The sequence below is a fragment of the Haliotis rufescens genome, unplaced genomic scaffold, assembly GCF_023055435.1.
Source record: "Haliotis rufescens isolate VD_foot unplaced genomic scaffold, xgHalRufe1.0.p SCAF_4, whole genome shotgun sequence".
Classification (NCBI taxonomy): Eukaryota; Metazoa; Mollusca; class Gastropoda; order Lepetellida; family Haliotidae; genus Haliotis; species Haliotis rufescens.
In genome coordinates, this window is record NW_025964112.1 from 24,029,635 (window position 1) to 24,048,044 (window position 18,410).

Sequence of the window (18,410 nt, forward strand, 5' to 3'; positions counted from 1 at the left end):
GGTAACGGTAAACTTTAGTAGTGAAGTTGTATATTTAAATTTTATATGTACAAAAAATAAAATTCTCTGTTCAAGTATAACGTCCGAACGCCATAGCGATAGAATTGAGAATGAGGGTGCTGGATATTTCAGGTGATCAGGTCACTGGGGTCTTGTAGCACAGGATTTTAGTGGTGCGTGAACCATGATCACAGTGGTGATTTGGTGATGTATGGGGTGTGTTTGGGTGAGTGGTGTTTTTGAAGTTGGAAACTTTGTTCTATGATGTTTCCACACCAAGATCGAAGAATAAGAAGAAATGCATAGTGTGAGATAGGATAAGTTTAAAAATTCTTGTATGTTTCAGAGTTAAAAATGAATAATTACATTTTGACAGATCATTGGGCACACTGCCACTGTCTGAGCGTTCACTGACATAGAAGATAGCTCGAGAGCCAGACTCAGAAGAAATGCTTTTCCTCTGATCAGAGTCTGTTGTGCTTGACCGCTGGTCTTCACCCATGGAGGCTGAAAAGAGATGAACTATGATCATTAGACAATTTAAGAACATCTTTAGACCAAACATTTAATGATACAACCTGCTACAAGAATGTACAAAATGGAATCTTTTCATTAGGCTAAAAAAAAATATCTGGTTCTCAGGCACTGCCGCATCATCATAAAGTCTGCCGCATGTTTCGTTTTTATTTCCATTTTCAACAACAACAAAATCCTTAAATCTTCCGCGTCTCGAACACACGACCTCAACTGTGCAATGCTACAATACTTAAAAACAATGCGATCCAATATAACGTGCAGTTACTTCCCTTTCCATGCGCACTGCTTTACTGCGCATCTCGTGTGTTATGGTCATGGCGGCAATAGGAGTTTGTGTGCTTGCTTTGCTGTTTGTAAATTTGGTCAATGAAAAAATTAAATTTGCAATACAACATCACTAGACGTGATGATGGTATTCAAATACAAATTCAATGGTATTTGTGTACTGTATGAGGGACAATGCGGAGGTTATTTGTCTCGTAAAATAAGCGAGAAATTGATGCTAATTTATATACCCCGGCTATAAAGCCAATCGAATAAAGCACATCACTAGTGCATACAAAATCTCTACATTTGCAATAAATGTGTTTGTCTTCTGCAGAAAAAAACCAATTACATCGTAGCCCTTCAGCGAATTCAGAGAAACGGAACAGATTATATCATTTAAACTTGGTCAGTACAAATTTGAAATTTAAGATAAAACATCACTAAACATAATGATTAGCCGATTAAATTGTATTTCCCTGTTGTGATTGGCATTGTTTTATATGCAGAGATTAACATTACCATGCATCTTGTCTCGTAAACTAAGCCGGAAGTAGCATTCAGCTGTATACACTTTTCTCGGAATCTACCGGTGATTCGGCCAATAATATAACTTTAAAGAATTTTGATACAATGAGCGGAAGAATTGTATCTGAAACTATTATTTTGTCAGGAATAATTTATTCCAATATAATGTGTAGTTGCAGCTTTACTATATATATGTGAAATAAATTAATAACCATAAGCGTAGCACTTTGGTTCAGCTGATCGCCATTGCCCTAAATGTTTTCGAATGGAAGAATTTGACCAATCACCGTCCATGTGCCTGCGATTGCGAAAACTTAATGTTGACATATAATAGTCAAACTACAACAAGTATGACTTTCAGCGATTCAATGTATGGCATTTACGATATATATATCCATTCTCTATCCACTAAAGTTCGTTTCAAGGCGTCAATAGCGGTAATTTGACCATGGTTGCTGTGAATAACGGCGAGTTGTGCGATCTTCCGATCACTTCACATACGATTTTGCCAAAATGAATTGAAACAATATTGAATGAAATGTTGAATAAAAATATTAAACAGATTACCAACATAAGTCCTGATATATTATGAACTCTTTCAACAACCAGAGATACATGGTATTTCCGGTGTTCCGTGTCTACAGTAATGTCCATGTGTTGCGGAACCCCCCCTATAAAATACTCAACCCTGTGTATAAGACGAAAACCACCACCACCACCCCCACACACACATACCTTGAAAGCCTCCTATTCTAGTTATGAAAAACCCGCCTTATACACAGCGATATACGGATTTGGATTCTTACTAGTGTGTAAACAACCAACAAAAAAACAAAACAAGAGTGCTCTGAGAGCACAACATCCCCTGCATGAATTTTTTTATCGAGTTTATATTTTCTTTGTATTTTATGAAATAACAACAGGAGATGGCACTGCATTTGAAACAAATTGTGCAGAACATTTTGTCTGGAGTAATCCAGTCTGAATGCTAATGCCATAAGGATGTAGCTCACCCACAAAAGCCTTATACAAGGAAACTAACTATAGTTATAGTTATAGTTAGATATTGTGATATACTTTGGAAACTGGAGGAGGAGTAGATTTCATGAAGCTCCGTAAAACAGGGGCAGTAACTCTGTCAAAATTAGTCGAAATGAAACGGGACTGTGATATGCTTATCATCAACATGTCAACATCTTGTGTGTAGAGTGTCAGGGATATTCTCTGGAAACTGTAGGAGGAGTTGATTTCACAAGCTTAGTACCTCTCTCTCACATTTAGGCAAATGAAGCTCCATAAAACAGGGGCAGTGACTCTGTCAAAATTAGTCAAAATGAAATGGGACTGCGATATGCATATAATCAACATGTCAACATCTTGTGTGTAGAGTGTCAGGGATATTCTCTAAAAGCTGGAGGAGGAGTTGATTTCACAAGCTTAGTACCCTCTCTCACAATTAGGCAAATGAAGCGCGTAAAACAGGGGCAGTAACTCTGTCAAAATTAGTCGAAATGAAACGGGACTGCGATATGCGTATCATCAACATGTCGACATCTTGTGTGTAGAGTGTCAGGGATATTCTTTGGAAACTGGAGGAGGAGTTGATTTTACAAGCTTAGTACCCTCTCTCACAATTAGGCAAATGAAGCTCCATAAAAAAGGGGCAGTAACTCTGTCAAAATTAGTCGAAATGAAACGGGACTGCGATAAGCGTATCATCAACATGTCGACATCTTGTGTGTAGAGTGTTAGGGATATTCTCTGGAAACTGTAGGAGGAGTTGATTTCACAAGCTTAGTACCCTCTGTGGGACGGACGGACGGACGGACGGACTGCGCCACGACATAATCCCCCTTCAGCCATTCAGGCCCGGTGGGGGATAAAAAGGGCTGCCTGCACAATATTTTCAAAAGCTATTGCCTTTTTTTATTCAGCCTTAATAATTTTGTATTCTCAGTCCACCTACAGTCATCTCTGTCCATGGACTGAATCTCCTTGAACCACAGTGGTTCACTACTGGCCGCTGTCTCCTCAACGGTGGCCTGACACTGGCCTTGGGGTGTGGAGTCCACCAGGCCGGCATGTTCCCCCGGCTTGTACAGGCAGAAATCATCCTGGAACACCAGCAGCTGACTGGACACAGGCTCCAGGAAGTTGGCAAACACCAGAGCTTGACCAATGGCCACTGCCTGGTCCCTGGAAACATCATATAGGAGTTGCTGTCTATCTCCAACTTAGTTGATGCATGTCAGAATCAAAACAGAAACATGAGCTAGTATCTTAATAATGAGAAACATTGGTCAATTGATAAGATCTGAGCCTCACATAGAAATAATTAAGTTATGGTGAACCTTTTGTTCTGGACATTACATGATGTCATGGAGGTGTGCCACAAAAACAATGGAGCAAATTGTGTCGCTGTGACATAGTAAAAGAAGCAGGGGTCGGTGACCTCAGGAAAATGGACAACCATGAGGAACATACAGCAGAGGTAAACAGCTGAGTCTTAGAAGAGTCTTGAAGAAACCCCACCCTCGAAGGAACATACAGCAGAGGTGAACAGCTGAGTCTTAGAAGAGTCTTGAAGAAATCCCACATTGGAAGGAACATACAGGAGAGGTTAACAGCAGAGTCAAGGAAGAGCCTTGAAGACAACCCCATCCTGGAAGGAACATACAGCGGAGATTAACAGTAGAGTCAAGGAAGAGCCTTGAAGACAACCCCACCCTGGAAGGAACATACAGCAGAGGATAACAGCAGGATCTAGGAAGAGCCTTGAAGACAACCCCACCCTGGAAGGAACATACAGCAGGGGTGGACAGCAGAGTCTAGGAAGAGCCTTGAAGAAACCCCACCCTGGGATGAACATACTGCAGGAGTGAACAGCAGAGTCTAGGAAGAGCCTTGAAGACAACCCCACCCTGGAAGGAACATACAGCAGAGGATAACAGCAGGATCTAGGAAGAGCCTTGAAGACAACCCCACCCTGGAAGGAACATACAGCAGGGGTGGACAGCAGAGTCTAGGAAGAGCCTTGAAGAAACCCCACCCTGGGATGAAAATACAGTAGAGGTTAACAGCAGTGTCAAGGAAGAGCCTTGAAAACAGCCCCACCCTGGGATGAACATACAGCAGGAGTGAACAGCAGAGTCTAGGAAGAGCCTTGAAGACAACGCCACCCTGGAAGGAACATACAGCAGGAGTGAACAGCTGAGTCAAGGAAGAGCCTTGAAGAAACCCCACCCTGGAAGGAACATACAGCAGAGGATAACAGCAGGATCTAGGAAGAGCCTTGAAGACAACCCCACCCTGGAAGGAACATACAGCAGGGGTGGACAGCAGAGTCTAGGAAGAGCCTTGAAGAAACCCCACCCTGGGATGAACATACAGTAGAGGTTAACAGCAGTGTCAAGGAAGAGCCTTGAAAACAACCCCACCCTGGGATGAACATACAGCAGGAGTGAACAGCAGAGTCTAGGAAGAGCCTTGAAGACAACGCCACCCTGGAAGGAACATACAGCAGGAGTGAACAGCTGAGTCAAGGAAGAGCCTTGAAGAAACCCCACCCTGGGATGAACATACAGTAGAGGTTAACAGCAGAGACTAGGAAGAGCCTTGAAGACAACCCCACCCTGGAAGGAACATACAGTAGGGGTTAACAGCAGAGTCAAGGAAGAGCCTTGAAGACAACCCCATCCTGGAAGGAACATACAGCAGGGGTTAACAGCAGGGTCAAGGAAGAGCCTTGAAGACAACCCCACCCTGGAAGGAACATACAGCTGAGGTTAATAGCAGGGTCAAGGAAGAGCCTTGAAGACAACCCCACCCTGGAAGGAACATACAGCTGAGGTTAACAGCAGAGTCAAGGAAGAGCCTTGAAGACAACCCCACCCTCGAAGGAACATACAGCAGAGGTTAACAGCAGAGTCAAGGAAGAGCCTTGAAGACAACCCCACCCTGGAAGGCCGGTGATCTGTTTGGATGTGATGCAACACCAGAAATGATCCAGCGATTCCATGATATGGTGATGACTGACCGGTGAATGACTGTGTCATATTACTTGTTCAGTCAGCATTTCCCAGCAGAGTGTACATTCCATTATCACGGAAACTTTTGCAAAGTATCAGCTCATTAGGTTCCAAAGCTTCTAACATCTGTTCCAAAATACACCAGGCACAGCCTGTCTTGTGATAATCTAGCTCTGTTTGAAGGTTCTTGCAATGATGTGTGACTATAGCTGAAACTTCGATTTCCCACTTCCTGTCGAAACAACAACACAGTGAAAAAGCTGAAGCATCACCCCACCAAAGAAGGCAGAGACTGCCCCATCAGCTGGAGAGGTTAGGGCCTTCATGGATGCTGAGGTTCTCATCATGGTGGACTATCTTCCAAAAAGCCAGTCAATAAATGGAGCATGTTATGCTGCATGTTTGAAGACATTACGGGGATGGAATGACGTCGGAAGCTGAGAAAGGGTGTGCTCTTCCATCAGGACAATGCTCAAGTGCACACAGTCACTGCCATGGATACAATCCAAAAGTGTGGCTCTGAACGCTATCAAACATTCCTAAACATGAAGAAAGCTCTAGCTGGAACACATTCGAACAATGACATCATAGCAGGTGTGGAGAAGGTGGGATAAAATCCCTCCAACATCATTCGTAAAACTGTATCACAGAAGAAGGGGATTATGTTGAAGAGAAATCAATTTAAGGTCTTTCTATGTGAGGCTCAGAACATATCAATCAGCCCTGATATATAAATACTTGGAGGCAATCAGGGCATAGTTAAACATTGCATCTAAGTGATGGGTCACATGAACATTGTCGCTAAACATCTCAACAACCTGGTAAACACAACAATCACTAGGCTACACTACTACCCCTACTAGGTGGAACTTCACAAGAAGATTACAAACCTATTAGCAGCCTTGTCATTTGTGAGAAGCCAGTTGACAAGTTCTTTACCCATAATGCATTTGTGATATGTCCGGAGACGAACTCGGTGACTCTGCATTTCAACTCCACTCACAAGGTCATTCATCTGCCACCATAATTCTCGCAACTGTATAGAATCCTGGGAAACATGCAAACAGTCAGCAAACAAACATGAGGTTCAAAACCATTATAGTGTGTGTCAGTAAATAGTGACTGCATGGTGTAGTATAGTGATTACATCAATTAAACAAGAATTAAATATGAACTGAAATATTGCATAACATTAATGCAGTTCCCTAGCCTGTAGCCTGCACCTGACCTGGATGAGTATCTTGCTCTCCCGGAGAAGGGATTCTTGTATGGAGAAGTCTGCATGTGGGGTCAGGTCAAAGGGCACATTCTTCTGTACACAAGTTGACCCTGTATCCTGGGGGCTCACAGATCTACATCGAAACATGCAGGATGAGCAACAATTAACACAATCGGCAGTCAGAAACAAGCATTTTCAGCAGTTGGCGGAAGCATAATCCAATTACAGGCTTAAAACTGATTGAAAACAACTAAACCACTTTTCCGATTGAGTCTGTATGATGCCTTGTGTACTTGGTTTGACAAGGCAATGTGGTGATAAAGAGAAATTATATATCATTCCAAAATAATACAGCCAGGCAATCATTCTGGAGATACTAGAACAGCCAACCAATCATTCTGGAGATACTAGAACCCGCCAGTCAATTATTCTAGAGATACAACAGCCAGGCAATCATTCTGGAGATACTACAACAGCCAGGCAATCATTCTGGAGATACTACAATAGCCAACCAATCATTCTGGAGATACTAGAACCGCCAGGCAATCATTCTGGAGATACAACGGCCAGGCAATCATTCTGGAGATATGACAACAGCCAGGCAATCATCCTGGAGATACTACAACAGCCAGGCAATCATTCTGGAGATATGACAACAGCCAGGCAATCATCCTGGAGATACTACAACAGCCAGGCAATCATTATGGAGATACTACAACAGCCAGGCAATCATTCTGGAGATACTACAACAGCCAGGCAATCATTATGGAGATACTACAACAGCCAGGCAATCATTATGGAGATACTACAACAGCCAGGCAATCATTCTGGAGATACTACAACAGCCAGGCAATCATTCTGGAGATACTACAACAGCCAGGCAATCATTATGGAGATACTACAACAGCCAGGCAATCATTCTGGAGATACTACAACAGCCAGGCAATCATTCTGGAGATACTACAACAGCCAGGCAATCATTCTGGAGATACTACAACAGCCTGGACATCACAAACAGAACTTCCACTCTGTCTGATCACAAACAGAACGTACCCTGTCTGATCACAAACAGAAAGTACCCTGTCTGATCACAAACAGAACGTACCCTGTCTGATCACAAACAGAACGTACCCTGTCTGATCACAAACAGAACGTACCCTGCCTGATCACAAACAGTATGTGTGCCCACCAGTCTTATCACAAACAGAATGTACCCTGTCTGATCACAAACAGAACGTACCCTGTCTGATCACAAACAGTATGTGTGCCCACCCTGTCTGATCACAAACAGAACGTACCCTGTCTGATCACAAACAGAACGTACCCTGTCTGATCACAAACAGTATGTGTGCCCACCCTGTCTGATCACAAACAGAATGTACCCTGTCTGATAACAAACAGAAAGTACCCTGTCTGGTCACAAACAGTACGTGTGCCCACCCTGTCTGATCACAAACAGAACGTACCCTGTCTGATCACAAACAGAACGTACCCTGTCTGATCACAAACAGAACGTACCCTGTCTGATCACAAACAGAACGTACCCTGTCTGATCACAAACAGTACGTGTGCCCACCCTGTCTGATCACAAACAGAACGTACCCTGTCTGATCACAAACAGAACGTACCCTGTCTGATCACAAACAGAACATACCCTGTCTGATCACAAACAGAAAGTACCCTGTCTGATCACAAACAGAACGTAGCCTGTCTGATCACAAACAGAACGTACCCTGTCTGATCACAAACAGAACGTACCCTGTCTGAGGACTGTCTTCCCTGATGCTGGCGATACGACGTAGGTTGGGACTCCAGATTCCAAGATCCTGGAAGCTGCCTGACTCAAAGTCTATGGAGAGGCTCCTCAAGTCTTCCCTGGACACTTTGACATCTCCAGCTTGGTCGGACTGCTGGGCGTAGCGCAAAACCACTTTACAGCAGTAGATGCAGACTCGGATACCACCTACAACACAGAAACCCTCTTCTATAACCAGAACTGGGCTAAATACAGATCACAGGTCCAAGATATACCTTCACAAAAACCAGGATAACGGCCCAATACATAGATCTCAATATATACCCTCACTATAACCAGGATAACTGCCCAATACACACATCTCAATAAACACCTTCACTATAGCCAGGATAACTCGCCAATACACAGATCTCAATATACACCTTCACTATAACCAGGATAACTGCCCAATTCACACATCTCAATATACACCTTCACTATAGCCAGGATAACTGGCCAATACACAGATCTCAATGTATACCTCACTATAACCAGGATAACTGCCCAATACACAGATCTCAATATATACCTCACTATAACCAGGATAACTGGCCAATACACACATCTCAATATATACCCTCACTATAACCAGGATAACTGCACAATACACAGATCTCAATATATACCCTCACTATAGCCAGGATAAATGGCCAATACACAGATCTCAATGCATACCCTCACTATAACCAGGATAACTGCACAATACACAGATCTCAATATATACCCTCACTATAACCAGGATAACTGCACAATACACAGATCTCAATATATACCCTTACTATAACCAGGATAACTGCCCAATACACAGATCTCAATGTATACCTTCACAATAACCAGGATAACTGGTCAATACAAACATCTCAATATACATCTTCACTATAACCAGGATAACTGCCCAATACACAGGTCACAATATATAACCTCACTATAACCAGGATAACTGCCCAATACACAGATCTCAATATATACCCTCACTATAACCAGGATAACTGGCCAATACACACATCTCAATATACACCTTCACTATAGCCAGGATAACTGGCCAATACACAGATCTCAATATATACCCTCACTATAACCAGGATAACTGCCCAATACACACATCTCAATATATACCCTCACTATAGCCAGGATAAATGGCCAATACACAGATCTCAATGTATATCTCACTTTAACCAGGATAACTGCACAATACACACATCTCAATATATACCCTCACTTTAACCAGGATAACTGCCCAATACACAGATCTCAATATATACCCTCACTATAACCAGGATAACTGCCCAATACACAGATCTCAATATATAACCTGACTATAACCAGGATAACTAGCCAATACACAGATCTCAATATATACCCTCACTATAACCAGGATAACTGGCCAATACACACATCTCAATATATACCCTCACTGTAACCAGGATAACTGCCCAATACACAGATCTCAATATATACCCTCACTATAACCAGGATAACTGCCCAATACACAGATCTCAATAAATACCCTCACAATAACAAGGATAACTGCCCAATACACAGGTCTCAATATATACCCTCACTATAACCAGGATAACTGCCCAATACACAGTTCTCAATATATACCCTCACTATAACCAGGATAACTGCCCAATACACAGATCTCAATATATACCCTCACTATAACCAGGATAACTGCCCAATACAAAGATCTCAATATATACCCTCACTATAACCAGGATAACTGCACAATACACAGATCTCAATATATACCCTCACTATAACCAGGATAACTGGCCAATACACACATCTCAATATATACCCTCACTATAACCAGGATAACTGCACAATACACAGATCTCAATATATACCCTTACTATCACCAGGATAACTGCCCAATACACAGATCTCAATACATACCCTCACTATAACCAGGATAACTGGCCAATACACAGATCTCAATATACACCTTCACTATAGCCAGGATAACTGGCCAATACACAGATCTCAATGTATACCTCACTATAACCAGGATAACTGCACAATACACAGATCTCAATATATACCCTCACTATAACAAGGATAACTGCACAATACACAGATCTCAATATATACCCTCACTATAACCAGGATAACTGGCCAATACACAGATCTCAATGTATACCTTCACTATAACCAGGATAACTGGCCAATACACACATCTCAATATATAACCTCACTTTAACCAGGATAACTGCCCAATACACAGATCTCAATATATACCCTCACTATAACCAGGATAACTGGCCAATACACACATCTCAATATACACCTTCACTATAGCCAGGATAACTGGCCAATACACAGATCTCAACGTATACCCTCACTATAACCAGGATAACTGGCCAATACACACATCTCAATATACACCTTCACTATAGCCAGGATAATTGGCCAATACACAGATCTCAATGTATACCCTCACAATAACCAGGATAAATGGCCACTACACAGATCTCAATGTATACCTCACTTTAACCAGGATAACTGCACAATACACACATCTCAATATATACCCTCACTTTAACCAGGATAACTGCACAATACACACATCTCAATATATACCCTCACTATAACAAGGATAACTGCCCAATACACAGATCTCAATATATAACCTCACTATAACCAGGATAACTGCACAATACACAGATCTCAATATATAACCACACTATAACCAGGATAACTAGCCAATACACACATCTCAATATATACCCTCACTATAACCAGGATAACTGGCCAATACACAGATCTCAATATATACCCTCACTATAACCAGGATAACTGCACAATACACAGATCTCAATATATACCCTCACTATAACCAGGATAACTGCACAATACACAGATCTCAATATATACCCTCACAATAACCAGGATAACTGCCCAAAACACAGATCTCAATATATACCCTCACTATAACCAGGATAACTGCCCAATACACAGTTCTCAATATATACCCTCACTATAACCAGGATAACTGCCCAATACACAGATCTCAATATATACCCTCACTATAACCAGGATAACTGCCCAATACAAAGATCTCAATATATACCCTCACTATAACCAGGATAACTGCACAATACACAGATCTCAATATATACCCTCACTATAGCCAGGATAAATGGCCAATACACAGATCTCAATGTATACCTCACTTTAACCAGGATAACTGCACAATACACACATCTCAATATATACCCTCACTTTAACCAGGATAACTGCCCAATACACAGATCTCAATATATACCCTCACTATAACCAGGATAACTAGCCAATACACAGATCTCAATATATACCCTCACTATAACCAGGATAACTGGCCAATACACAGATCTCAATATATACCCTCACAATAACCAGGATAACTGGCCAATACACACATCTCAATATACACCTTCACTATAGCCAGGATAACTGCCCAATACACAGATCTCAATGTATACCTCACTATAACCAGGATAACTGCCCAATACACAGATCTCAATATATACCCTCACTATAGCCAGGATAAATGGCCAATACACAGATCTCAATGTATACCTCACTTTAACCAGGATAACTGCACAATACACACATCTCAATATATACCCTCACTTTAACCAGGATAACTGCCCAATACACAGATCTCAATATATACCCTCACTATAACCAGGATAACTGCCCAATACACAGATCTCAATATATAACCTCACTATAACCAGGATAACTAGCCAATACACAGATCTCAATATATACCCTCACTATAACCAGGATAACTGGCCAATACACAGATCTCAATATATACCCTCACTATAACCAGGATAACTGCACAATACACAGATCTCAATATATACCCTCACAATAACCAGGATAACTGCCCAATACACAGATCTCAATATATACCCTCACTATGACCAGGATAACTGCCCAATACACAGTTCTCAATATATACCCTCACTATAACCAGGATAACTGGCCAATACACAGATCTCAATATATACCCTCACTATAACCAGGATAACTGCCCAATACAAAGATCTCAATATATACCCTCACTATAACCAGGATAACTGCACAATACACAGATCTCAATATATAACCTCACTATAACCAGGATAACTGCCCAATACACAGATCTCAATATATACCCTCACTATAACCAGGATAACTGCACAATACACAGATCTCAATATATAACCTCACAATAACCAGGATAACTGCCCAATTCACAGATCTCAATGTATACCTTCACTATAACCAGGATAACTGGCCAATACACAGATCTCAATGTATACCTCACTATAACCAGGATAACTGCCCAATACACAGATCTCAATATATACCCTCACTATAACCAGGATACCTGGGCAGTACACAGGATACAGATCTCAACATCTACCCTCAATATGACCAAAACAGTTGAAAGCTGATATCATATATTTTGGCATTTCCACCAGGGAAAACCCCTGGCTGACAAGGTGGTTCTCGAGAACTTCTAACCTGAAACTAGTGGGCAGTAGACTTCAAATTCCTTTCAATGACAATTGACATTGTTTTTTTCTCTTAGTTTTGGTGTATCTTCAGAGCAGCACACAATATTCACATCAAGCGATAGATTCAGACAACCTGCCTTTATATCCAATGATCTTCCCTGGTAGTTCCTGGTTGCAACACTTGCTACAGAAGATCTGTCCACAGATCCTGCAGTGATGGCGGCGGCGGAACGTGGTGAACTTGTCCCCACAATCATAACACTCCTTACAGCTGCTGTCGGGCATCCAATACTGCTTGAAGTCACTGTCCTTGTACGTCTGCAGGGTCTGTTGGGGAGATAGTCTCATCAGTATCACGCCAGTGGACCACACAGTGTATCATGTCACACATTGAACATGTTGCCTCAGCCTAGACTGTTTGTTTTGTTTGTTGTTTAATACCACACCTAGCAATATTCAAGCTATATGATGGCAGTCTGTAAATAATCAAGTCTGGACCAGACAATCCAATGACTGATATCATGAGCATTGATCCACGCAATTGGGATATGATGACATACTTACAACCAGCATAGTCGCCTCTTACAGTAATCCTTTTCATGGGTCCACCTAGACTGACCACCCTGACAACAAGGCATGGCATTCTGATTCCCAATTCTGTGAAAGGTTTTCCACAGAAAAGAAAATCATCTTCTAACTGTTTATCTCTGATCTAAACTTTTATGAAAAACACAAAAAACAAAATGTAAAAGTTTTCATGCAAACAAAACCCGAAAATTGTTTTGTAAGTTTGCCTCTCTTGGCACCAAGTGTTTGTCAACTTACATTGCTACGCCTATCTAGAATGTTGCCAAGACGACTGAGCACACTTGACAACGTCCGCTTCTGGACATGGTCATCTACAGCCTGAGCCTCAGAACTCTCTTCTGATTGGCTGCTGCTGTCATCATTCCCTGCAACACAAAGTATATTCTTTGGATTCAATACACTAGCTTAGATTCTGGCTTGTATACTTTGATAGTCAATTTGTGGAACAGCAACCTGTTTTAAACAAACACAACTGCAAACATGCTCAATCAAATAGTTACTGGCTAAATTACCGTATATGCCGACCATAGATAAGCCAAAAAAAATAGATAAGCTGAGGTATTAACTTGGTCCTTTAAATCTGTATCAAAATGTTATGTGTGGTAGATAAGCCGGCCCCCCAACCTAAAACTATATCTCGTTGTAATGTCATTGGAAATAGAATATCAACAAATCTGTATTGAATTACACAAAGTTAATCCTGCCGTTACCCCATCGGTAATAAAAAGTGTTTAATATATATCTAGACTACGGTATATCTATTGACACCTTGAAACGAACCTTACTTGAGAGAGAATTGATACATATATCATGAGTGCCATACTTTGACTCGTTAAACTTATATTTGTTGTAGTTTGATGATTATATGTCAACATATTGTTTTTGTGATGGAAATAGCGAGTCCGCCGAAACCTCAACAGTGATTTGTCAATTGATTTGTGAAAAAAGTAACGGACAATACACAAAAGTGCTACTTTGCTGCAAAACCCTGGTTATGGTTATCATTATTTTGAAGATATATGGTAAAACCTGCAATTAAAATAAAGCGATATCAGAATATATTATTCGTAGAAAAATAGTAATTTAAGATACTATTTTTTCCGATCATTGCATCGAAATTCTTTTCCGTTATATTATTGGGCATGTTTTAACGTAATCACCGGTAGACTGGGAGACCACATGTGTAGAGCTGATTGCTATTTCTGGCTTAGTTTACGAGACAATACACACGGTAATCTTTATCCCTGCATATAAAACAATGCCAAGCACAACAAGAAATACAATCAAACAGTAAATCACCTATTCTTGTGATGTTTAATCGCAAATTTCACATTTTCATTGACAAAATTTGTTACAGCGTTGTTCATTCACCTGTAGCGATACGATGTAGTTTTTTTACCAACAGAAAAAGAGTTTGATGAAAGTGTAACTCGTACATAAGCCGACCCCTTTCTATAGAATCCTTTTTCTGGTCCTCAAAATTTGGCTTATCTACAGTCATATGTGGTAAAAAAAAGAATATTAATCACTGTTATTGAGGCCACAAAAAATCAATTATTTGATATTCATCTAATTTTTTTTTAAATATGAAGCATTTATATATTTTAGGCTAAAAAAACATGATCGGTTCTCGGGAAAAGGCTTTTGGAAAAATAGAGTGTGTGGGCATCTCTTTGTCTGGATCTGTCCGAACTAGTATGTAACCCAAAATAGTTGTGCCTGGTCATAATGCCATCTGGTTATAGTGCCATGTTTTCCTCAGAACAGATTTCCACAGTGCTAAAGTCCCTGGTTATAATGCCACCCTGGTTAAATGCCACCCTGGTTAAAATACCAATGCCAATGTTTTTCAGGACCAACGTTCCAATTCGCTGATTATAATACCATTGTTAATCAATTATATTGGTGAACAGTTGTGTACAATCAGACCAGGGAAAGGGCCTCCTACTTAAATGTATTCCTTGATTACTTAAGTCCGGAAAAATGGGTCCCTTTGTCCATCTTGAAGCAGCTAGTGCTGTTCACTATGGTATGTTTTCAGGGAGGAAGACCAAGCTTTGGTACTATTGTAACTCACAGACCTCAACTTCAGTGAATCTTCATGTTATCCAATGTATGTTATCAACAGCACACACAAAAATCTACCATGCTTACCAACCAGTTAACCAGCTTTGTGTATCTTAAAAGTAGCATCACCGTTGCGTTATATTTTTAACATTCCGTGAATTAGTATTAATTTTCTTAACACAATTTTACAATCTCACTATAAAACAATGATTATACTCTTAATTATTGTTTTCTTAAAATGCTGCATAACACAATATTGTTTTAATATCCAAAAGATTTACTAACATGAATAAACAATGTTTAAGTAAAATAACAAAATAAAAGGGTACTCTGGAATATTTAACAACCCTATTTTCTTCTTCTTGCACACTTTGGTGTTCATTGTGTATCTGGACTTGTAGCAATTTATTCAAGAGTTCATTCAATATTGTTTACATTGTCTTCAGCGAAAATTGTGTGTGAAGTGATCAGCAGATCGTACCAACTCACCATTATTTATGGCAACCATGATCAGATTATTATCGTTAGCGTTATTTTTAGTATTGCACCATTTCACTGCCAAGGTTGTGTGTTCGAGACACTGAATATTTACAAGTATTTTGCTTTAAAATGGAACTAAAAACAATACGTGCAGCAGAATTTATAATGCTGCGGCCTTCCCTGAGAATAGTCAAAAGTGCAATAGTCATATCCTGAAAACAAACTGTTGAAGGGATCTGTGTATATGGACTGTACATGGTGTGATTTCGCCGGAATATTTTAGAGGATATTATTCATGATCCCTAACATCTTTCATGGTGTATGGTGAATTTCATCAAATAAAGGAAAAAGGTAACCCATGTCCTGACTTTCTTCTACTGAGAGAAGTTGGGGGCAACAAATGATGTAATGCCATGTTTGGTAGCGAGGCTGGCAGGGATGAAAGTCTGATAATATTTTTATTGTGACCTAATGTTAAAAAACAGACCTTAACTGATCTTTATGATGCATATATTATAAAATAAGCAAGTGTTTACCAACACCTGACACAAGTAGTGCTTGTTACCCTTCACTGTTGCCAGGTTCCCTGCGGCAATGGATGTAGTGGATGGGAAGGTGGCCTCGTCCGACACCCCAGAAGTCAGTGACACTTTAGAGGGCACCCGCTGGGAGATCTGTATTGGCATAGAGCCAGTTCTCTCTACTGATGCCTCTCGGGATGAAGCTCTACTACCTGGAGTAGAGGAGCCACTGGAATTGTCAGAGTCATCTGAGACAAGAGACAGAAGAATTAGGAATTCTGTGGATATGAGTTGTGAATGTCGGAGTGAATATTGTTTAACCATTGTAGCAGTCATCAGTTATCCAGTAGATAAATAGTCCACTTTGGACCAGGCAAACCAGTGACAGATGCCATTTAATGATAATGATCATTTTTGGACTACTCTTACGACAACATTTGACACTAAAGAACTGAGCACAAAAGACAAGTTCAGGCAAGGGGACTTGTCACACATGCTTAGCAGGAATCCTATACCTTGATATACATATTGTATGAACAAATGACTTTCGTGTCACTGACACTAGTGTCTAGTAGTAGGTGAGCAATGGATGGGCATACAATTAGTAGCAGCCTGATAGAAATATTTACAAACCTGTAGAGGTTATGAATTCTCTGATGAAATCCTCCTTGGGGCTTTATTGCATTTTCCTGGCTCAAGAAAATCTATATGACATAGTTGTAACCATTTTTCCTTAATAAAATGTTGCCACACAAAAAACTTCATTTTTGTATGATATACGACCACCCTTATGGTGCCTCACCCTCCACGGCGCCCCGCGCCAGGGGGAGTAACTCTCACCCAAATCACTTTCCATATGTCTAATGCTGACGGAATGTGGGGAGGTGGGTGGCCGTGCCCCAAGGAGTATTTCATCAGAGAATTCATAACCTCTACAGGTTTGTAAAATTCTCTTTCAGATTAAATCCTCCTTGGGGCACTTATTGCACCAAGATAGACTCCTAAAGATAATCTAGGAAGTGGCATCCTTCAGCAACATGCGTAAATAAATACATTGTATTCTGATTATTTCAATGAATAAAAAAGAGTTCAATAAATGGAACAAACCTTATCATGAGGCACCACCGTCGGGAGGCGCGGGCTAGAGACAGGGCGTGGTCGACCATATACTATGAAATAGCCATTATTTGTGGCTTATCATATTCGAGAACTTGAAACATCCTCCCGCTTTGTTTGAACAAGTGAGATAGGGGCGAAGATCCTGCAAGACTTAACCTGTGCAAAACTAGGTCTGAGGTTCCCTGAGGATCGAAGGAGTGCGTGTGCAGAAATGAGTATTATCGAGTAGTAAGGAGTAGTATAGGTAATAGGGGTTCTGGCTCACTTCCGTCAAGAGATTAAACTAAATTCCATTATTATATATTTATGTAAGCATTCTTCTAAATGTTGGTTTTGACACGGATTAATTGTTGTCTCCCCTGTTCTATGAATTTTTTTTCCTCGTCTTCGCTACTAATACCACTGGTCTTTGATCGAATCTCCTGCTTCATTGCGTTGTATTTGGTGAGTTCTGACAACATGGATATCTTACAATCAGCCATTGCTGTTGAAATATGATCCTAAATGCTGTTCAACTTTGATTCGGCGAGTATCCGAATATTATCGTGTTTAAATGCTTTCTTTTGCAACTTACGAGAAATGAATTTTATCGCTATTCCTGCCAGTCCTGAGACTCCGGTGCCTATTTGCATGCCAAGTACGATAGGCGCGGCAATTATAGTTGATAATAAACCGACACCGGCTACACCGAGTCCCATGCTAGCCGTTACAAGCGTGGTGTCAACTCCGTCGAGAGCATTCACGGCTCTGTGATACTTTTTATACAATCCA

The 18,410-nt window shown here is 40.7% G+C and overlaps 1 protein-coding gene across 4 annotated transcripts in view; it reads right to left on the minus strand.

Moving 5' to 3' along the window:
• Positions 1 to 18,410, minus strand: part of LOC124126461 (1-phosphatidylinositol 3-phosphate 5-kinase-like) — a 124,995-nt gene that overhangs the window by 98,373 nt on the left and 8,212 nt on the right. For all 4 annotated transcript variants that reach the window (XM_048382645.1, XM_048382647.1, XM_048382648.1 and 1 more), the window contains 8 exons: positions 16,565 to 16,768; positions 13,690 to 13,817; positions 13,002 to 13,191; positions 8,335 to 8,539; positions 6,586 to 6,709; positions 6,248 to 6,405; positions 3,296 to 3,525; positions 367 to 507 (listed from right to left, as the gene is read on the minus strand). In XM_048382645.1, coding sequence (XP_048238602.1) covers positions 367 to 507; positions 3,296 to 3,525; positions 6,248 to 6,405; positions 6,586 to 6,709; positions 8,335 to 8,539; positions 13,002 to 13,191; positions 13,690 to 13,817; positions 16,565 to 16,768 — 1,380 coding nt within the window. The remainder of the gene's footprint in view (positions 1 to 366; positions 508 to 3,295; positions 3,526 to 6,247; positions 6,406 to 6,585; positions 6,710 to 8,334; positions 8,540 to 13,001; positions 13,192 to 13,689; positions 13,818 to 16,564; positions 16,769 to 18,410) is intronic.